This window comes from Lathyrus oleraceus, chromosome 3 (assembly GCF_024323335.1).
Source record: "Lathyrus oleraceus cultivar Zhongwan6 chromosome 3, CAAS_Psat_ZW6_1.0, whole genome shotgun sequence".
NCBI lineage: Eukaryota > Viridiplantae > Streptophyta > Magnoliopsida > Fabales > Fabaceae > Lathyrus > Lathyrus oleraceus.
The window spans coordinates 408,364,614-408,387,531 of NC_066581.1; the positions used below are offsets into that span (position 1 = coordinate 408,364,614).

At 40.0% G+C, this 22,918-nt stretch overlaps 1 protein-coding gene across 1 annotated transcript; it reads right to left on the reverse strand.

Moving 5' to 3' along the window:
• Nucleotides 1–19,514: 19,514 nt before the first annotated feature.
• On the reverse strand, nt 19,515–22,860 carry LOC127131473 (casein kinase 1-like protein 10). Its single transcript, XM_051060393.1, has 9 exons — nt 22,703–22,860; nt 22,293–22,368; nt 21,671–21,740; nt 21,230–21,378; nt 21,052–21,147; nt 20,482–20,552; nt 19,892–19,953; nt 19,712–19,775; nt 19,515–19,608 (listed from the first exon to the last, which is right to left on the reverse strand). The coding sequence occupies exons 1-9, from the start codon at nt 22,858–22,860 to the stop codon at nt 19,515–19,517; spliced, it is 840 nt and encodes a 279-aa protein (XP_050916350.1).
• Between the last annotated feature and the right edge of the window lie 58 nt (nt 22,861–22,918).

Genomic DNA, 22,918 nt, shown 5'->3' on the forward strand with positions numbered 1-22,918 from the left:
AACATCACCGCTTGTAACAATTTAAGTTTTTGTGATGATGATCTCCCCGAGGAGGGAAGAGAACACAACTTGGCATTACACATATCTATGAGTTGCAAAGAGGATGCCATGTCCAATGTGCTAGTGGACACTAGGTCATCATTGAATGTGTTGTCAAAGTCCACTCTTGCAAAGTTGTCATATCAGGGGCCTCCCATGAGGCAGAGTGGAGTGGTGGTGAAAGCTTTCGATAGGTCTCGTAAAACTGTGATTGGAGAGGTTGAGCTCCAAGTCAAGATAGGACCAAGTGATTTCCAGATCACCTTCCAGGTCATGGACATTCACCCATCATATAGATGTCTGTTGGGCATACCATGGATTCACGAGGCAGGCGCCGTGACATCCACCCTACACCAGAAATTGAAGTTTGTTAAAAACAAGAAGTTGGTGGTGGTAGGGGGAGAAAAGGCTCTCCTGGTTAGCCATTTGTCTTCCTTCTCTTATATAGATGTTGAGGATGAAGTTGGAACTCCGTTCCAAGCTTTATCTATTGTTGAGCCTATTAAGAAAGGAACTTCTTCATTTGCGTCCTATAAAGATGCTAAGTTGGCCATTGAGCATGGTGCAACTGCTGGATTAGGGAAAATGATTAAGCTGGAAGACAACAAATCCCGGGCTGGCATAGGGTATTCTTCTGGCGCTTTCAATGAGCAAGGGTTGTTCAAGAGTGGTAGATTCATCCACACCGGTCAAGATGAGGAAGTTGCCGCTATTTTGGAAGAGGATGCAGAGGATTCTGGCAACTATGTCATCCCTGGAGGGATCTGCAATAATTGGGTCTCTGTTGATATTCCAACAGTTATCCATAAGTCAAAGTAATGTTCATTGTGTTTAAAAACCCTCCTCCCATGCCAAAAGGAGGAGTGATGACATTGTTGGCTCATAAATACAATGATATTTTCATTCAATAAATTCATGTTAAATGTTTGTTTTTCCAATTATTTTCCCTTTTCGCTTTTGCATGAAATTGGTGATCACATAAAACCCTAAAAATAAAAATAAAATCAATCTTTTCATCTGCATAATGATTTGCCTTGCTTGAATTCTAAAATCTTTTTATATCCAAAATCATTATGCAGGTTGATCAAACCCATTGAACATAATGATCCAACACCATCTCCCAACTTTGAGTTCCCTGTATTTGAGGCGGAAGAAGATGATGTTGAAGAGATTCCTAACGAGATTACCCGTCTACTTGAGCATGAAGAGAAGATCATTCAGCTGCATCTTGAGAATCTGGAAACAGTCAACTTGGGGTCTGAAGATTGTGTTAGAGAAGTGAAGATTGGGGCACTCCTGGAAGAATCTTTTAAGAAGGGGTTGATTAAGTTGCTACGAGAATATGTTAACATCTTTGCCTGGTCGTATGAAGACATGCCTGGTCTAGATACAGATATCGTGCAACATTTCCTGCCGTTGAAGCCTAAGTGTGTGCCTGTGAAGCAGACGCTCAGAAGAACTCATCCTGACATGGTAGTGAAGATCAAAGAGGAAGTTCAGAAGCAAATTAATGCAGGGTTTCTGGTGACTTCTACATATCCTGAATGGGTGGCCAATATTGTGCCCGTGCCTAAGAAAGATGGAAAAGTCCGAATGTGTGTGGACTATAGAGACTTGAATAAAGCTAATCCGAAAGATGATTTCCCCTACCACATATTGATATGTTGGTAGATAATACAGCTAAATTCAATGTCTTCTCATTTATGGACGGATTTTCCGGATATAATCAGATTAAAATGGCACCCGAGGATATGGAGAAGACAACGTTCATCACACCTTGGGGAACATTCTGTTATCGAGTGATGCCCTTTGGTTTGAAGAACGCCGGAGCCACGTATCAACGAGCTATGACTACCTTGTTTCATGATATGATGCACAAGGAGATCGGGGTATATGTTGATGATATGATTGCAAAGTCAAGAATGGAGATTGAGCATGTAGAGCACTTGTTGAAGCTTTTTCAGCGTTTGAGGAAGTATAAGCTTCGTCTGAATCCTAACAAGTGTACATTTGGAGTCCGTTCCGGCAAGTAATTGGGCTTTATTGTTAGTGAAAGAGGTATTGAAGTTGATCCTGCAAAGGTCAAAGCAATACAAGAGATGCCTGCGCCCAAAACTGAGAAGCAAGTCCGAGGTTTTCTTGGCCGCTTGAATTACATTTCCAGATTCATATCCCACGTGAATGCCACATGTGCGCCGATATTCAAGCTCCTCCAGAAAGATCAGTCTCATGATTGGACCGAGGATTACCAAAAGGCTTTTGACAGTATTAAGGAGTATTTGTCTGAGCCTCCGATTCTGTCTCCACCTGTGGAAGGGAGACCTTTGATTATGTATCTGACAGTTCTTAAAGACTCAATGGGTTGTGCTCTTCGTCAGCAAGACGAATCAGGGAAGAAAGAGTATGCCATCTACTACCTGAGTAAGAAGTTCACTGAGTGTGAGTCTCGATACTCGATGCTGGAGAAAACATGATGTGCTTTGGCGTGGGCTGCTAAGCGCTTATGCCAGTATATGTTGAATCATACGACTTGGTTGATATCCAAAATGGATCCAATCAAGTATATCTTTGAAAAGCCTGCTTTAACTGGGAGGATTGCCCGTTGGTATTTGTTGTTGTCTGAGTATGATATTGAGTATCGAGCTCAGAAGGCTGTAAAAGGTAGTATCTTGGCTGACCACTTAGCACTCCAACCAATTGAGGATTATCAGTCAGTTCAGTATGACTTCCCAGATGAGGAGATTCTGTATTTGAAAATGAAATATTGTGATGAGCCTACGCTCGACGAAGGGCCAGAACCTGGTTCCCGATGGAGCATGGTCTTTGATGGCGCTGTGAATCAATATGGAAATGGTATTGGGGCAGTGATTATTACTCCTCGGGGCACACATTTTCAATTTACAGCAAGGCTAACTTTCAAATGCACGAATAATATGGTTGAGAATGAGGCCTGTATTATGGGATTGGAAGAATGTATTGATCTTAGGATCAAACATCTTGATGTTTATGGTGATTCGGCCGTTGTTGTTAATCAGATTAAGGGTGAATGGGAAACCAATCAGCCTGGCCTCATCTCGTATAGAGACTACGCGAGGAGGATTTCAACGTTCTTTACTGAAGTTGACTTCCATCATATTCCTCGAGATGAGAATCGTATGGCAAATGCTCTTGCTACACTTGCTTCAATGATTATGGTCAGACTTTGGAATGAAGTTCCCAATATCACCGTGATGCGCTTGGACAGACCATCTCATGTATTTGTAGTAGAGGAGGTGCAAGATGATAAGCCCTGGTATTATGATATCAAGTGCTTTCTTCAGAGCTAGATTTACCCGCCTGGGGCATCTGTTAAAGATAGGAAAACTTTGAGGAGATTGTCTGGCAGTTTCTACCTCAATGGCGATATGCTTTATAAAAGGAATTTTGACATGGTTCTGCTCAGATGCGTGGATAGACACGAAGCAAACCTGTTAATGACTGAGGTCCATGAGGGTTCATTTGGCACTCATTCCAATGGACACGCCATGACTAGGAAGATGTTGAGAGCAGACTACTATTGGCTGACAATGGAGTCTGACTGTTGCAAATGGGTGAAGAAATGCCATAAGTGTCAGATTTATACGGATAAGATTCATATTCCCCCGACACTTCTGAATGTGATTTCTTCACCATCTCCCTTATCCATGTGGGGAATTGACATGATTGGCGTGATAGAGCCGAAAGCGTCCAACGGTCACAAATTTATTCTCGTAGCAATTGACTACTTCACCAAGTGGTTGAAGAGGCATCATATGCAAACGTAACCAGGCAAGTGGTCGTGAAGTTTATCAAGAATCAACTCATATGCCGTTATGGTGTGCCGGATAAGATCATTACTGACAATGGATCTAACTTGAACAACAAGATGATGAATGAGCTGTGTAGAGAGTTCAAGATTGCACATCATAATTCTTCCCCTTACAGACCCAAGATGAATGGGGTTGTTGAAGCTGCTAACAAGAATATCAAGAAGATTATCCAGAAGATGGTTAGTACATACAAAGATTGGCATGAGATGCTGCCATTTGCTTTGCATGGCTATCGTACATCTGTCTGCACTTTAATAGGGGCAACCCCTTTCTCTCTTGTTTATGGCATGGAGGTTGTGCTCCCAGTAGAGGTGGAGATCCCGTCAATGAGAGTTTTGATGGAAGCCATGTTGACTGATGTCGAATGGGTTCAGAGTCGTTATGACCAACTGAATTTGATAGAAGAGAAGAGATTAACTGCCATGTGCCATGGTCAGTTATATCAGCAAAGGATGAAGAAAGCCTTTGATAAGAAGGTTAAGCCTCGTGTGTTCCGAGAAGGTGACCTTGTGCTCATGAAAGTCTTGTCTTTCGCACCCGATTCCAGGGGCAAGTGGACTCCAAACTATGAAGGTCCATATGTTGTCAAGAGAGCCTTTTCAAGAGAGCCTTTTTCATAAATTGCTTTTAAACAAAGTGAACATTCACGATGACAAAAGGATACTTAGGAGGTCTTCAGTGCTCTCCCAAAGATGGTATGATTCCCAACAGGGTAGGATGTTTGCTCATGTCCCCAGCATGATTGTATCCCTCTCCTTCAGAGCCTGTTTGTGTTTTCCTCCCGAGCAGAGTGGTTGATAAAGAGGTTTATCTCTCCTTCAGCGGAGTAATGATCCTTCCTCCTCAACAGATGCGATTTCGTCAATAGTACAATATATGGTGGTGACCCTGGAACTTGGGTTTGGTGGTTGTTCCCCCACAGAGGCTCGTCTTCTCCTCGGATAATTTCCCCAATAGAGTTGCTTCCACGGCAGATTTTATCCATGTGTGGCCCCTGTCCCCAGCTGGAATGACTGATGCTCATTCCCCTGCAAAGATCTTTGTTTCCTGGTATCTCTGGTCCCCATCAGATTGGTTGTACCCCAGTGAGCCTGGCGTTCTCTCTCGAGATGTAGTACCGGATGTTTGTTCATCGATTGTTGGACCTGTTTGTGTTAGATATGTCTGTTTTGTCAACATTCTTCATACATAAACCACGCATATATGCATAATTTTGACATTCAAATATTCATGTCGCATTATTTGCCATAAATACCTTTGTTTGTTGTCCCCTGGTATTCGGTGATACATATTTCACTAACAGATGTTTGTGACTGATCTCCCCATGTAGAGTCAGCTCCATAAGCGGAAAGCGTCTATCCTTTCTTCCATACTCCCCACTGAGTTATGTCTTCGTGGATGATTGTTACTCCCGTTTCCTCCCAACACATATATTGGGATGGAATTCCCCCTGAGTTATATCCTCATAGGGATGAGTCTTGTTTCATCGTGCCTCTCTAGTTTGTTCCTAGATTGGCTTCTCGTGTTTTTCCCTACGGTTCCCCGTAGTTTAGATGAATGATTGCTCAGTAACCAGTAATCATCCAATCTTTTCCCCGACGCAGTCTGCGGTTTTCTACCCTCATACCGGTAGTTGTAAACCCTATTTTTATCCCCTTGAAGAGTTAACCTTATTTTTGTTCATCCTAACCGATGACGGTTACTCTTCCGTGGTTTTCTACCCAGTATCCAGTAGATGTAATCCCCTCTTTGACGGTTATCTTTATCCAATATTCGGTATCGATACTCCTTCACCTTTTGAGTATATCTCCCAGTAACCGGTGATATATCTCCTGAATCATTTCCTTTGTCAATGTATCCCCAGCGAGTCATCTTTCATTTGCCGATTGTCGGTAATGATTGTTTCTCCCTTTTGATTGGTCATCATTTTATACCTAGTATTCGGTATCCCGATGTCCTTTCTTTGCGGTTGATTTATCCTTCATTAACCCAGTAACCGGTTGTGGATAATCTTTCATGCGAGTATGTTATCTAAGTTCTGACGGTAATAGATAATATATCTCATGCACTCTTTGGTCGAAGTCTTTTGCTCTTCCCCAGCCGAGTAAGATTTGTATCCCCTTTTTTGCAAAGTCGAATGCCCATCCTGTAATCGAGTTTTCTTTTTAGCCCCCTTTTGGTTGATGAGTGTCTTGGAAATATTCCCCAATTCACGTGTGGTCGGTCACCTATTATATGCCCAGTAACCGGTATCCCTGGTGTTCCTTCCTTCTGCTCCCTATTATGACTTTTGTCCCCTGTGGAGTCAGATTTCCTGAGTTGAAATATATCTTTTCAGGCCTTCCTCATATGTTTTGGATGTTTGATATCTCTCACCCTCATACCGGTCTTAGATATTCATTCTCCCTGAGCGTGTTGTTCTCTCACCCTTATACTGGTGTTTCGATCACATGTCTCCTTGAGGTTATTACCCAGTAACCGGTAATACCTCATCCTATTGTTTCCTCAGATGAGTCCTGTTTGGACATTCCCCAGTTAAGTCCCTTAGTGGATTTCTCCATCTGAGCCCGGATTTTCATCCGAAGTATCCTGTGTGGATAATTTTGTTATATTGGCATTTTCCCCAATAAATGCAACTTTGAGTCAGCTCGAGTCGTTCCATTAAGTTATTTTCATGGAATTCCTCTCGTGTCCCTCAGCAAGTCTTAAATCGTGACCTGCTCACGCATTTTTATTCTTTTTCTTATCCCGTTAGAGTCCCTAGAGTCTCTGTCCCATTGAGTGTATTACTCATATGGATAGTCAGTTTCTCCATATTTCTTTTCTTCTTTGTGGACACATATCCCCACAGAGTATTTCCTTTTTGCATACATACATTCGCATCATGAGGTCTCTTAGGGACCAAAATTCGTCTCTTTGTTATTATTTAAACCCATTCTACCTCGTCGAGACGTAGATTTTAACCTTCACTTTTCCGGATAGAATGACCTTAAATAGGGGCATATCCAGGGATGACATTGTTTCCAGAATCTTCCTTTGCATCCTCTTCCACAATAGCAGCAGCTTCCTCCTCTTGACCGGTGTGGATGAATCCACCACTCTTGAACAGCCCATGCTTATTGAAGATGCCAGAAGAATACCCTATGCCAGCCCGGGATTTGTTATCTTCCATCTTAATCATTTGCCCCAATCCAGTAGTTGCACCCTGCTCAATGGCCAACTTAGCATCTTTATAGGACGCAAATGAAGAAGTTCCTTTCTTAGTAGGCTCAACAATAGATAAAGCTTGGAACGGAGTTCCAACTTCATCCTCAACGTCTATATAAGAGAAGGAAGACAAATGGCTAACCAGGAGAGCCTTCTCTCCCCCTACCACCACTAGCTTCTTGTTTTTGACAAACTTCAATTTCTGGTGTAGGGTGGATGTCACAGCACATGCCTCGTGAATCCATGGTTTGCCCAAGAGACAACTATACGATGGGTGAATATCCATGACCTAGAAGGTGATCTGGAAATCACTTGGTCCAATCTTGACTGGGAGCTCAACCTCCCCAATCACAGTTTTACGGGACCCATCGAAAGCTTTCACCACCACTCCACTCTGCCTCATGGGAGGCCCCTGATATGAAAATTTTGCAAGAGTGGACTTTGGTAACATATTCAATAATGACCCAGTGTCCACCAGCACATTGGACATGGCATCCTCTTTGCAGCTCATAGATATATGTAATGCCAAGTTGTGGTCTCTTCCCTCCTCGGGGAGATCAGCAACACAAAAACTCAAATTGTTACAAGCGATGATGTTTGCAAGAATACTGTCGAATAGTTCTATTGTGACGTCGTGATCCACATACGCCACATCTAACACCTTCTGCAGAGCGTCTCGGTGAGGTTCTGAGTTCATCAGCAAGGATAGTATAGAGATTTTGGATGGCGTCTGTAGAAGCTGATCTACCACATTGTACTCACTCCTTTTGATGAGCCTCAGCATCTCATCATAGTCTTCCTTCGCATTGCTATTCTGGCCAACAGAGACAGGAGTTCTCAACGTAGAGGCAGGTTTGACAACAAGTACCGGATTCGTAGCATTCACAGTAGTCCCAACCAGGCGTTCAGCATAATCAGCAGTATCAGCTCTTCGAACATTAGCTTGAGGTTTCGGCGGAGCCGAGAAGACACGACCGCTACGGGTCAGGCCGCTGACGTCGGCAATATTAACAACAGAGGTAGAGGGCAGGGGAACCTCTTTCCCATCCTCTAATGCTACAGCATGGTAGCGATAGGGGACCGCCTTCTTACAAGAGTATGGCACAGGGCCAGCCGGTTTAATGGTCAAAGAAGGAGAAGCCTTTTGCTTTCTACCATCGTACTTTATAATAATAGGCTCAGGGATCCGAAATACCGGAGAAATTACATTGACTTCATCAGCATCTTCATCAACATTTCTGTTCTGAAGTATCTCAATGACTCCTTCATCCAGCATTTCTTGAACATCTTTGCGAACTTGGCGACATCCTCTTTGATTGACAGTGCAAACTCGGCATCTGTCGTTCTTCTTCACATTAGGACCTACATCCTCGAAACACAAAATACCACATCTCACAAGGTCTTGAACCTTGGTCTTCAGTGGGTAGCAGTTTTCCACGTCATGTCAGGGAGCACCAAAATGATAAACACAATGTAATTCGGGCTTATACCACCACTTGGGGTTGGTAGGTATAGCCGGTGGGTCTTGTGGAGTAATCAACTTCCTCTCTATCAAAGAGGGATATAATTCGGCATAGGTCATGGGAATAGGATCGAAGGTGACCCTCTTCCTCTCATAGCTTGTACTGGCTTGATTACTGTTTCGAGGCTGGTAGGCCTACTGTTGAGGACGGTGTTGTTGTTGTTGATATTGCGGATGTTGTTGTTGCTGATTGTTGTTATGATACTGATATTGTTGATTGTCTCTGAAAACGGGAGCTATGTGAGCCACCTGATGCTAGTTACCGGCAGGTCGCACAGTCTTCCTCCTTACTAAAGGTCTTCTTGGTTTAGTAGGGGATGTCATAGCATGTGCCTCGCCATCTTTCTTCTTTTCAAACGTCCCATACCGTTTGGCAGAAGAGCCTTCTTCTCTGGTCAGGCGCCCTTCCCTGACTCCCTCTTCCAGACGCATCCCCATGTTCACCGTCTCGGTGAAGTCAGAAGGAGCGTTGGCGATCATCCGGTCGAAATAAAAAGAACTCAAGGTCTTCAGAAAGATCTTAGTCATTTCTTTCTCCTCCAGCGAGGGCAAAATTTGTGCTGCTAATTCTCGCCACCTTTGGGCATACTCTTTAAAAGTTTCCTTGTCCTTCTGGGACATGGCTCTCAATTGATCCCTATCGGGAGCCATATCCACGTTATACTTGTATTGCTTGACGAAGGCCTCGCCAAGGTTATTGAAGGATCGGATGTTCGCGCTGTCCAAGCCCATATACCATCTCAGGGCAGCACCGGACAAACTGTCCTAGAAGTAGTGAATGAGAAGTTGATCGTTGTCAGTCTGAGTCGACATCTTCCTGGCATACATGACCAGGTGGCTGAGAGGACAAGTATTCCCCTTGTACTTTTCAAAGTCGGGTACCTTGAACTTTACAGGGATTTTGACATTTGGGACCAAGCAGAGTTCAGCAGCAGACTTGCCGAAAAGGTCTTTTCCTCGAAGAGTTTTCAACTCCTTGCGGAGCTCAAGAAACTGATCATTCATAGCATCCATCTTTTCATAGACATCTGGGCCCTCAGACGGCTCAGAATGGTAGATGGTGTCATCTACTCTAGGCATAGTATGCACGACTGGAGGAGGAACGGCTAGGATCGGGCTAGATGTCGGTAGAGAAGCAAAGATGGGTGCAGGACCCTCAGGTATGAAGTTGGGAGGCATCCCCCACGGAAACCCGGCTGGCATGGCTGTTGGTGTGAAGTGGGCGTTGGCCGCAGGCACAATTGAAGAGACAATCTCAGAGATGACTTTCCTCTGGGGAGGTGTTAAAGGTGTCGGAGATGACTGACTCTGGGAAGCCATGAATGACTCCATCAGGGCAGTCAATCTGGCTACTTCCTCCTTAAGCTCACAGTTCTCTTGTTCCAAATGATCAATTAGTCTTGATGTGTTGGCTCAGGTGTAGTACCGGTGAGTCAGCTTGTCTTCAAAATAAATGAAGAACACAGAGTTAGACCATAGAACAAGATGCCTGGAGCAAAACCTGCTTATGCACATGATGCATGCAAATGCTTATGATTTAATTTTTTATATCAGAGGAACTTTAGAGTCTTATTTGGAAATACTAAACATTTATCACATATGGAAATATCTCATCAAATAATATTTGGAAAAAATTTTACACCAAAGAAGTACAGTCTTGGTAACCAAATACAATACAAGATAAAAGGAAAATGAACATCCTATGGAACCCTAGCAGCAATCATCTAAAGCTCTGGAGACTGGAAGATAAGATGCACGAAGCCTCTTCACCTCCCTCTCGTAGGCTGCCTCCATGTCTGCCTTCTCTTTGGCGAGTCGATCGTACTTCCTCTTCCAAAATTTGGAAGACTGAGGAAGTAGAGAAGTCCATGCATCATCAGGATTATCAATAACCTGGTGCTCAAGGAACTCTATCAAAGCATCCTTCTCCCTGATCTGCTGAAGCAACTCCTCTCGTTCACGGATCCAAGCACGCGAACTGTCTTCGTCTCCCAACTCCTCTTCTCCTTGGTAAGGGAGGGTTGAAGGCCCAGCCACAACCAAAGATGTAGGTCTTGGATACTCATAAGGCATGAGGTACTCGGAAGCTCTCCTCCTAACCCAAGAGGTATAGGGTTCCAAAGCGATACAGTTCTTCGGACCTAGCTCCTTCCTTCCCTTCCTATGGATCTTGCGCCAAGCGCGGACCATCCTTCCCTTCAAGCCTTAGGGATGTTTACCCTAATGAAAAAACACACCCTCTAACAGAATGTTATTGGGTTTATCCTTTAGGGGGAGCCCAAGCTGACGACGTGCCAAAATAGGGTTGTAGTTAATCCCACCACATGTACCAAGAAAAGGCATATTGGAGAATTCACCACAAGAGTCAATAATCTGCACACCATCATATACACGGTTGTACCAAAAGATATCATCATTAGTGAGAGACATAAGTCTCGTGGACCACCGTAGACATCCTTTGTTCTCCTTGAAAGCGACCGTCTGTGGCAAGTGCAAAATAAACCAGTTGTACAACAGAGGCAAACAGCACACAATGGTACCACCATCCTTTGCATTCCTCATATGCAAAGAAAAATAAGTGTCACCCAACAGAGTTGGAACCGGATTAAGAGTAGAGAAAATCCTAACAGCGTTCACATCCACAAACTTGTCGATGTTGGGGAATAACATTAGCCCATAGATGAGAAGTACAAATATGGCCTCAAAGGCGTCCTCACTCATGGCCTTCCCATACATAGTAGCTTGAGCAATGAGGAACTCAGAAGGGAGACCTTGAGTTCCACCTTTGGTAGTCATATGAGCACCAACCAGAGATTCATCTATATGCAACATATCAGCTATCTCTTGAGAAGTAGGAACACTCTCTAAGCCACTGAACGGCAACTGGTCTAGAATCGGTATACCCACAAGGTAGGCATACTCCTCAAGCGTGGGTAAAAGCTGAAAATCCGGAAATGTGAAGCAACGGTACAAGGGATCATAAAACTGCACCAATACACTCATCAATCCTTCGTCCACTTGATTAGTCAGAATAGATAGAAGCTTCCTAAAACGAGCCTTGAAACCAAGGGATCTAATACATAGGATGTCAAATTCCTTAACTCTTTCAAGTCGGGTTGTCTGAAACTGTACTTCATTGTATTCCTTCTTTGTCTTTCCATGTCTGACAATTTTCAAATTGACCTCTTAAGTTCCTTGAGAATTTTCTTATTGTTTGATGATATGGATGCAAATGGGTGCATGAATGCATGAATGCAACAATCACACTCAAGGATCAGGCAAAGCACACCAAACAATGGTCATGGGATGGATCATGTTATCCTTAATATCAATCATCCATTTTGGTGGATTGTGGTTTACACTTTATCAACACCAAAGTTCCATTGGTATTAAGTATACAAGAACGGATCAACCATGAATCAAGGGTTTGTTGCAAGTCACGAGCATGGAGTCTCGGTTAAGAACCACCCAAAGGGAGTGTACTAGGGTTTAAACCTGCCAAACATGTTCTACAAGAGGTTCCCATAGTCGTCATCCCATCTTTCGGATATTATCGGAGAAACGACTACTCGCATTCCAAAAATATTCTCAAGAGAGACTCTTATCGGTGTAGTATCGCGTAACAATCATATCAAATCTTACACTTGAAAGACCTTCGCACTACGTCCTAAAAAATAGGCCAAGATGGGCTTGGTAAACTAAGGTCCTTGGCTTCTAAGGTCTATATTGGAAAGAGTAATGTCTAACCACAACTACTTGTGTGACATTATTGATCCCAACATGACCTCCACCAAGTGAATGGGCTTGCAAGTCAACTTGCTAAGGAATAACTCCACACAAGTCAACAAGAGTATGCCATTCTCTTATCCTAAGTGCACTCGAGTTCGGGTATAGAAATCATCTCACAAAGATCACCAAGAATACAAGGAATTAATATTCAAGAAATTCAAACATTACATGCAATACAGTAATCCCAAATTGCACAAAAATATGTCACAAAATAATATACAATACAATACAACAAATATGAAAAGTAGGCAAAACCCACTAGGCACAGTTCCCCAGCAGAGTCGCCACTTTTCTATAGTGGGGTATTCGTTACCATTAGAGATATTGACCAAATCCAAGGTAAACCATACAAGTCGAGTCGCCACCGCACTTCTATTTATCCAAAGGAATGGTTAGAAAGCGAACAAAAACCTAAAAGTTTTATCGAATCAAAAACTAGTAAAAATGTCAGAGATCGGGGTAAGGGGGTTGGTTATGCAATGGGAAGGTTTTAAGCACCCAAAACATCCTAGGTACTCTTAGGGAGCCATTTTCACACTTGTTGTAAGGTTGGTATTTTGTGAAAATTTGTTTGTGCAAACATGATTGTAGAGATGAGAAAAGAATATACAAGTTATTTACATTTTGTGTTTGGATGGATGAACCCATTGCCTACGTACCATCTTAAAAAGATTAGGATCAAAACCTCGTAGTTCGGGGTAAAAATCTCAAAATGTGTTGGTGAATTGATTGGTCCAAAAGCCTTAAGGTCTTTTGTTATCCAAGGCAGAAAACTCAACCTAAAACCACAAATCCACCATGTGAGGATAGCTTCAACATGCTAGTGAGGGGTTAACCCTATAATAAGCATGGAAAACTCATTGTCCATCACTAAGGATATAGGTGAGTATTACATCTACCTCAAGGATAACTCAAACCTAATAGCTAAAGGTTATGAAAAGTTTTGATTAAGAAAGTGGCCATTAAAACCACAAAAACATTTGAATGGGTTATATTTACTAATGAAAAGTATTTACAAAATATGGTCAAAGTTGACTTAAAAGTTCAATTCAAAATAAGTGTTATGAAAAGAAAGTTTAAAAATCAAAAGCATAAGGCTTAGGTTTCTAAGGTTTGAAAACAAGTGTTAAATGTTTGCACAAAAGTTTTGGCTTAGGTTAGAGTGGAGGGAAGAAGAAGAATGACTAAAGTCCTAATCATACAAGAGATGAGGGATAAGAAACAAGACCACAAATGAAGTTCCTCTCTTGAGATCATATTGATGATCCAAGTAGCTCCCATCCTTTGGAATATGCAAGCAAAATAAGTGTAAGCTCAAGCAATCAACATAATCAAACAAGTTCTTAGAAGATCCCCAGTGGCTCTTGTATCTTTCACTTTTGGATGAACATGGCAATGGTTCTTCAATTTGAATTTTCATAGGATCCCCTAGCACAAAACCACACACATCAAAGAGTTTTATGAAGCGAATCAAGAATGGACAAGAGTGAGTTTAGGGATTTGATCTTTCTAGTCCATCTTCAACATTAGACCTCTTTACTCCATTTTTGATTAGGGAATGTCCTAGAAACTAAGTCCATTTGTCCATTTTTGCATTTGGTCCACAACAATAAAAACAAAACACAAGCACAATAATATATACACAATTATGTGCTCAAGTGAGCAAAAGGCAAATTGCATTAACATAAACATGTGCTCAAATGAGCAAAGGGGGAAAAGCAAATGAATAATATGTACAATAATAGTAAATTGCATAAATGTAAAGTGCAAGAAGTAAATGTTAATGGTTAATAGTTAGTGTTAATAGTTAGTGTGTCATAAGGCAAATTTCGCGCGATGTTAAGCAATCGTAATTGGACTTATGTAGAAGTCACAACTATCTGAGGCCGGTCAATAATAATGTAGGCAACAACACAAGTTAGAGGTCTTGATTAGTGAATCAAACTCCAACAACTTGCCATGCCAAAAAGAAGATGAGAAATGATCTTGTATTGATTTAGGTTCTTTGCATGATTTAGGAAGCAATTTATCCTTAATGCAAAGCCATTCACTTGATCTATGATCAAGATGAATTAGATTTGAATCAAGGAAGATTAAACCTCCCTAATCAATGCTAACCACCAATCTTTAACTCATTGATCAAAAAAAGAAAAAGAAAAAGGAGAAGAAGAAGATGAAGAATTAAAGTGCATTAATGGAAATGGTATGTATTAATCAACAAGCATTGACCAAAGATAGAGAAGATCAAGGTCAAAAAATAGAAAATAGAAGCAAAATGAGAATTAGAAGTCAAGAAACAAATAAAATATTATTGGAATTTTTTAATATTAAAATAAAACTTGAATTAAAATAATAAAGAAAGGTCAAACTTCAAACTCACATCAAATCAACTTTGAGAAGTCCAAGTGAATTATCCCAAGTTCAACAAGGTCAAACAAAGTTTGACAAAATTTCAGCATTTTTAAAAGTTAGAAACTATTTTAAATCAATTAAACATGCATAAAAAATAACCTAATTGAACTAAAATCTCAAATAAATCTCAAATCAATTAACAAATTGATGAGAATATTTTTCATAGATCTATCATCATTCAAAGAGGTTGATGAGAATATCCAAAACTATTTTTAATGAATTAAAAATAACCAGAAAAGAGAAAATTACTAAAAAATATCAAATGATAAAATAAAAAATATTAAAAATCATTTTTAGAAAGTAGAAATTAAAAGGAGAAGAATGAAATTGGTCCCATAATTTTTGGATCAATAATGAGAGAGATGTGAATTTTTGAAATAAAATGGAATTAAAAGAAATAAAAGAAATTAATCAGAAATTAGAAAAAGAGAAAAAGCGTGGAGCATTGGATGATCCTTCATTAATTGACGTGGATCACCACACGGCCTAGAAGCGCGCGTTCACCAAACTCCTTAGTCAAATGAGACACACCCAGCCTTTAATGAAGTCATAACAATGGATACACGAGATTCAATCTGGAAAAACAAATGGAAGGTCCTGATTGAATCTGGAGACCAGACGGTGGCCAGCGCCACCGTCTTCTCTAGCCAACTTCCGGCCAAACCAAAATTTGCAGAAATCAAAATGGCAACCAAAATGCACGATCCAGGCATCAATAGAAAGCTGGGGTGATGTACATCACCCCTGTACCACTCAATTCCATTCTAGATCTCTAGATTGAGAGAAATCAGAAGTAGAAATTCTATGGTGTACATATGAACTTCATGATTTTCAAAAATTGAAAGCATATCAATGTTGCCTCTATGCAGAGGACTTCAGATCACACAATAACAAAGTAAATGGAACACTATACAAGCTGGTTCGAAGCAAATAACAGTTGAAGAAAACCTTTGAATTGCAAGGATTTTAGTCAAGATCTTTGGATGCTTTTGCTAACAGTAGGTACTATGGATCAAGAAGAGAAGGTTTAGGAACTTTGAGATCTGAAGATTGATCAATGAAATTAAAATTCAGATCTGAAAAATTTGAAGAGAAATGAAATAGTTCCTTTAGTGATGGCTAGGATTTCCGTTCAGCAGCAATTGGGGCGCCTTAAGGTTGTGAAATTATGAAGCCAAGGCCTTGTATTTATAGCTGAAGCAATGCTGAATGCATGAATCAAAACTTGCATGAATGGAAAGGGCCTCCATGCATGGGCCTGTACAAGCGCATGGAGGGCCCAATTCTAACTGGAAATGAAAGCTTATGCATGATGTAAGTAGAATGGACGTGCAGATTGGATTGTATTAGCTCATGCATGGCAATTGAAATGATTTTCCAAAAATGCACTATTACATTGAAGTCTTTGAAAATGCCATGTCCAAAATTAAAATGCAACCTTATAAGTAATGGTTGGAAATATTATTGCATAAGTAAAAAATATTATGTTGATCAAAACTCCATTTGGGCCTTGGAAATAAATGAAAATTGAACTTGAAGTGTAGGGTGCAAAACATGCATATGTGAGATTTTCAAAATTGGCCAAAGTTCAAGCCCTTCTGTCTCAATGATGCAAGCTCCAAATGACAAAATCTTCAACATGCAAGTTGTAGATATTTTCAAGGAAATAAATTTTGATTTAAATTTTGCATCATTTGGATTTTTGATGAAGAAGTTATGGGCACTTGAAGTTGGACTTTTTCACATTTCAATGCATTTGGTCCAACGTGACCTATAATATTTTGCATTATCACATGTATTTCTTTTGAGATTTTTCAATTTTTCTCAACATAACATTTGAAGTAGACATCTCAATATTTCCAATACATTTGATCTCACCTCAAACTCATGAGAAATGAAGGAGTAATGTCCTTGGGAAGTTGACCCAAAATTAGGGTTTCAATCAAAATGACCTATAATGTTTTGGAATGGATGATGACCTTCCAAGCTTCAAATCAATTTTTGATGAACATGAAAGATGTTCATATGGTCCTTAAGAACCTTTTTTCTCTTGGGGTCATCTCCATTTGACCAACACATAAGAAGTTAGGTCTCAGTGTATTTCAAAATAGTCAGATGAATTGACTGATCAACTTCTCAAGTCCAAATCTCATATCTTGATGAATTGATGATTGAGGGCACTCAAATAAGGTCAAATATGCATGAAATGATAAATTAAAGAACTTCCCTTGATCGTATTTGACCATGGGTTGAGGTTGCTTCATGAGCAAGACACATTTGATGAACAGATGAACTAGGGTTTCCTTAGGAAACAAACCTCAAACCCTTTGATTTGCTTTGATAAAAATGATGAAGTGAGATACTTGGGAAGCATATTTGACGGATGAGAGCTTTGGGAACCATTGTGATGCTTGCTTTCACCTTCTCTTGGCCACATCAATGCACATAGGACCTCCTAGAAGCGTTTAGACCTTGTGACTGCTCAAGCTACAAACAAGAGATGTTAGTGACATATTTTGTGCTTTTGTTTAGTGAATAAAACGAGAAAAGCAATGATATACAATTCAAGTATGCTTGGTGATCTCAAACCACTCACAAGAGAGATCCCACCCAAAGGTAAGGATCCAAGATGCTTATGATCCTTGAGGCAATGTAAATGCAATGTTATGATGCCATGAGGGATCTTAGGGTCAAAATTAGGGTCTTACAGGGGCACTCCTTGAAGAGTCTGTTAAGAAAGGGTTGATCGAGTTGCTACGAGAATATTTCGACGTCTTTGCCTGGTCGTATGAAGACATGCCTAGTCTGGATATTGATATCGTGCAACATTTCTTGCCTTTGAAGCCTGAGTGTGTGCCTTTGAAGCAAAAGCTCAGAAGAACTCATCCTGATATGGCAGTGAAGATTAAAGAAGAAGTTCAGAAGCAAATTGATGTGGGGTTTCTGGTGACTTCTACATATCCTCAATGGGTGGCCAATATTGTGCATGTGCCTAAGAAAGATGTGACTTGAATAAAGCTAGTCCAAAAGATGATTTTCCTCTACCACACATTGATATGTTGGTAGACAATACAACTAAATTCAATGTCTTTTCATTTATGGACGGATTTTCCGGTTATAATCAAATTAAAATGGCACCCGAGGATATGGAGAAGACAACATTCATCACACCTTGGGGAACATTCTGTTATCGAGTGATGCCCTTCGGTTTGAAGAACGTCGGAGCCACGTATCAACGTGCTATGACTACCTTGTTTCATGATATGATGCACAAGGAGATCGACGTGTATGTTGATAATATGATTGCAAAGTCGAAAACGGAAGTTGAACATGTAGAACACTTGTTGAAGCTTTTCCAGTGTTTGAGGAAGTACAAACTCCGCCTGAATCCGAACAAGTTTACATTTGGAGTCCGTTCCAGCAAGTAATTGGGCTTTATTGTCAGCGAGAGAGGTATCGAAGTTGATCCTGCTAAGGTCAAAGCAATACAAGAGATGCCTGCGCCTAAAACTGAGAGGCAAGTCCGAGGTTTTCTTGGCCGCTTGAATTACATTTCGAGATTTATATCCCACATGACTGCCACATGTGCGCCTATATTCAAGCTCCTCCAGAAAGATCAGCGTCATGATTGGACCGAGGATTTCCAAAAAGCCTTTGACAGTATCAAAGAGTATTTGTCTGAGCCTCCGATTCTTTCTCCGCCTGTTGAAGGGAGACCGTTGATCATGTACTTGACCGTGCTTGATGACTCCATGGGTTGTGTATTGGGTCAGCAAGATGAATCAGGAAAGAAAGAATATGCAATATACTACTTAAGTAAGAAGTTTATTGAGTGTGAGTCTCGGTACTCAATGCTTGAGAAGACATGCTGTGCTTTGGCTTGGGCCGCTAAGCGTTTACGCCAGTATATGTTGAATCATACGACTTGGTTGATATCCAAAATGGACCCAATGAAGTATATCTTTGACAAGCCTGCTTTAACTGGGAGAATTTCTCGTTGGCAGATGTTGTTATCTGAGTATGATATTGAGTATCACTACAACAAACAAGATCTTAGACAGCGCTTTTTTTAGCCTTAGACAGCGCTTTAAAGCGCTGTCTAAACCTCCGCTGCTAAAGGTTTAGACAGCGCTTTTTTAAATCTTAAAAGCGCTGTCTAAGCCCCTCCCCCCCTTAGACAGCGCTTTGGCCAAAAGCGCTTTATAAGACCCTCTTATTTTAAATTTTTTAGGTATACCTTAGACAGCGCTTTTGAAAAGCGCTGTCTAAGCCCCACCCCCTTAGACAGCGCTTTGGCCAAAAGCGCTTTCTAAGACCCTCCTATTTTAATTTTTTTAGGTATACCTTAGACAGCGCTTTTCAAAAAGCGTTGTCTAAGCCCCCCCCTTAGACAGCGCTTTTGCCTAAAGCGCTTTCTAATCCCCCCCTTAGACAGCGCTTTTTACAAAAGCGTTGTCTAAGGTATACGAAAATTTTTGAAGCTTTTGTTTTAAACCACATTTTTTCCAGGTTTATAAACCAGAATTTCTACCTGTTTTCAACCAGATTTTGACAGACAATTATCACATTTTATATATGTCATTTTGGCCTTTTTTCTACCAATTTTTGGCTAACAAATATATATATATATACCAATTCAAACTCAAGGTCCAGAGAAAATATCAAAGTGTCTCTAAAAGCCTCATCAATCTAGCTAGTCAGTATACCTCTATGGAAGTTGTCATCTTCTTCTCACTGATCCTATCATATTTTTGTTTTTTGGTACCCGCCTTCAGTCCCTGCCAGGGAAGACTGAAAATAAAGAGTACAATGCAAAGAGATTGTAAGAACGATATGGTAAATATATCCAAATCTATATAGGAAAAAATACATTTGTGTATATCAAGTGTCCAACCTTCCTCTTAAGAAGTACATGAGAACGTAACCAAGAGATTCCAGATCATCCCTTCTGCTTTGTTCTGCCAACAAAATAAAGTAAGATTAAAAAAATGCATTATAATTATTGGTTGTCAATGCTAAAAAAGAAAAAAAAATGAATCGAATTGAATGCCATAACATATATAATATAACTCACCAATTCCAAGATGAGTGTTCACACTCGCATACCGAGCTGTGCCTGTAAGGTTCTTGTTTTCTCTGCACAAGAAAAAGAGCTTTTCGTAACTAAAGAAATATGAATTTACTCAATTAAAAAAAATAAAACTATAATGTAAATTAAAGTGAAAGAACATTTTTGTAGTGTATTTGGTGTTGGAAAGAGAAAACAGACAAGTGACAGTAGAGACCTGAGACCAAGTCATGGATGACAAGGCAAAATATTCATTTCAAACACTATCGAACTTACAGTGCAGAATCTAACAGTATCAATTCCAATTACTCATAAGCATATTGCATGCTTGCAAACACGGCCACACTTGAGATATTTTACACTAATCTCAATTATCACTGTTGTGAATAGAGTGAATGATACTGATACCACTTAATATAGGTAAACAGCATTCAATTGAAAAAGTAGCAGAATACCTATGAAAGTGATGTGAATGCTTAAAATAAAAAGGAAGGCATGTAAAATTAATATGGAAACAGCATGTTGGCTCTGCCCCCCAAAGAATTTTTTGCAAGTCTTAATATTATATCTTGAAATAGTAATCGTGACAAATTTACCTGTATGGTATGTGCTTATGAGTCTGAAGATCTCTGAATTTTTTGGCGAGGCCATAGTCAATGATGTAGACCTGAAATGAGGTACCCGACATGATATAAATAAAGTTAGAACCTAAAAGAACTGGAGTTTGCATGTTCAACTTCATCATTTCGTATCAGAATCTATCAATCATTGTTTTTTAATGGCAGCAAAAAGGATTCCATTTAAATAAAGTAGAAGAAAAAGATTCAAAAATGAAGACATGCTCCAAGAAAATCCATCCAAAATACGAGAAAGAGAGCCAGAGGAAGTGCTTTGACTCTAAATGTGGCCCAAGGCCAATCAACTTTTGCCAGGAAAAAAACCGTGAGTTTCAAGGAGGAAGTGGCCATGACAGGTTAAAATCCACTTCATGGTTTGTCATAGAAAAGACTCATAAACCTTCACTTGACCTAACCAGTCTTAACCAACTAAGCATCAAACACGACCGGATAGAATAACCAAAACCTTCAAAAACAAAATGGTGGAATAAAAATAAAAAAGAGAAACATACAAAATTTGAAAGAAATCATTCCAACAAGATAATATACCTGATTTGCTTTACGTCCTAGGCCCATTAAAAAATTGTCTGGCTTTATGTCACGGTGAAGGAAACCTATTGAATGCATATATTCAACCCTATTAATCTGAACAATAGTATGGACCAATTGAAACATTAGTATCACTATATAAGGCCTTTAACTTCATATAGTTTCCATTTTGACTTACTAATTGATCAGCAAGCATTAACACTGTCTTCAATGTTAACTTCCGGTTACAATAATTGAACAGATCTTCCAGACTAGGTCCGAGAAGGTCGATCGCCATCACATTGTAGTCTCCCTCAACTCCAAACCACTTCAGGTGAGGCACCTCAGCTGCAAATAAAGAGCCAAGTTGGATTACTCAAAAGGAAACTTCTCATTTGTTTTCTGAAACCTTTTCAGTCATTAATCTACTTTAAGGGCATTGTTTAAGACAAACGATTTTGATTCCAATAAGTTTAGATTATGGACATCAATGAATTCATCAGAATATCCTCCAAGAAAACAAACACACACACAAACATAATGGAGAAATCATTTTCATGTGGAAGTTTAGCCTTAGCCATTAGTTAATATTTTCACTACGTACTGAAATCTGCAAAAAGAAATAGCCATGTTGACTTACTTCCTCCTTGAAGAAGCATATACAATTTTGATTCATAGTGAAGCTGCGGATGCTTGGTCTTCACAGGCTCCTGGAAAATTTTCAGGTGCGGGGCATTATGGTTAAGAATTAAACACAGAATATCACAAGCAGACTAATATCATTAACTGATAGGACAAACTTGTGAAAACAAGGCATAAGAGCATGATGAACGATGGAAGATAAACTACAACGCAACAACATTAACCACAATTTGCATCCCTGTAGAGATAATATGACAATTCACATAAAACTTCAATCATAGTAATTCTTCGTGATTCCTTCCAAGCCATGAGTATTGCTCCCACCATTGCATCGATAAAAGAATACAGGAAACTTCAAACTTAATCTTTAAAAGTAACAAAGTCTACAACATGGAATTCTTAAACACCACTATGAGGACACAATATGAAAGTCTATAAAATGCATGTTCGAAAGAGTATAAATCAAGGTTGTTTCATCCTATATATACACACAGTTAAGATACTAAATGCAATTGGAAATATGAAAACATTAATCAAACTCAAGATATTTATGAAATAATTCAATAACTAATCATTTCACCACAAAATAGGGTTAAAAACTTTATGAAAACCTAACATACCAGCTTGACAGCTACCTCCTCACCAGTTTGTACATTAACAGCTGATACAAAAATCCTCAACACCCATTTTATGCCTCTGAAGACGCATATATTCAGTTTCCTTCTTCTCTAGAAACTTAAGTAGGTTATTTTGATCTTCCTCGGAGACATCTGCATCAGCCAACTTCTTTTCCAAGACGGTCCGCCTGTTATAAGCGACGAATTAGAAAACTCTGCAACATATTTGCCATCGCAACCAACATAATGTACAGCGAAATTCAAAATCTTCAATATCTCAGTCCATTTCAATCAATGAATTACTAATGCAATTGAGAATTTACAAATTCAGTGATATTTTGAATTTTTCAGTAGTTATAGAGACTACATTGATGATTAAAGTACCAAAATAATAATCATGAAATGAAATATACCGCTCCTTCCTCTCTTGAAGACTCTTCATCTGTTCCTTGTAATGGTTCTCAATATACTGTTTCGTAGCCGCTACCTTCTGCTTAGTAACATTCGAAAGACTCTCATCATCAACAGACACATCGGAATCCTCCGCTCCGCCCATAACATCGTCCTTCATATCCGGGGCTGTTAGGGTTCGCTGGAGGGGTTTAATCGCAGGAGGGAAAACAAAAAGA

Bases quoted from the DNA above. Each gene is read 5' to 3' on its own strand.
- LOC127131473 (XM_051060393.1), bottom strand. From the start codon at position 22,860: ATGAAGGACGATGTTATGGGCGGAGCGGAGGATTCCGATGTGTCTGTT. The intron at 21,741-22,292 runs GTATGTTAGGTT...AAAATTTTCCAG, and splicing joins AGGAGGTAGCTGTCAAGCTG to GAGCCTGTGAAGACCAAGCA. The intron at 20,553-21,051 runs GTATATTATCTT...ACCTCATTTCAG, and splicing joins TAGGACGTAAAGCAAATCAG to GTCTACATCATTGACTATGG.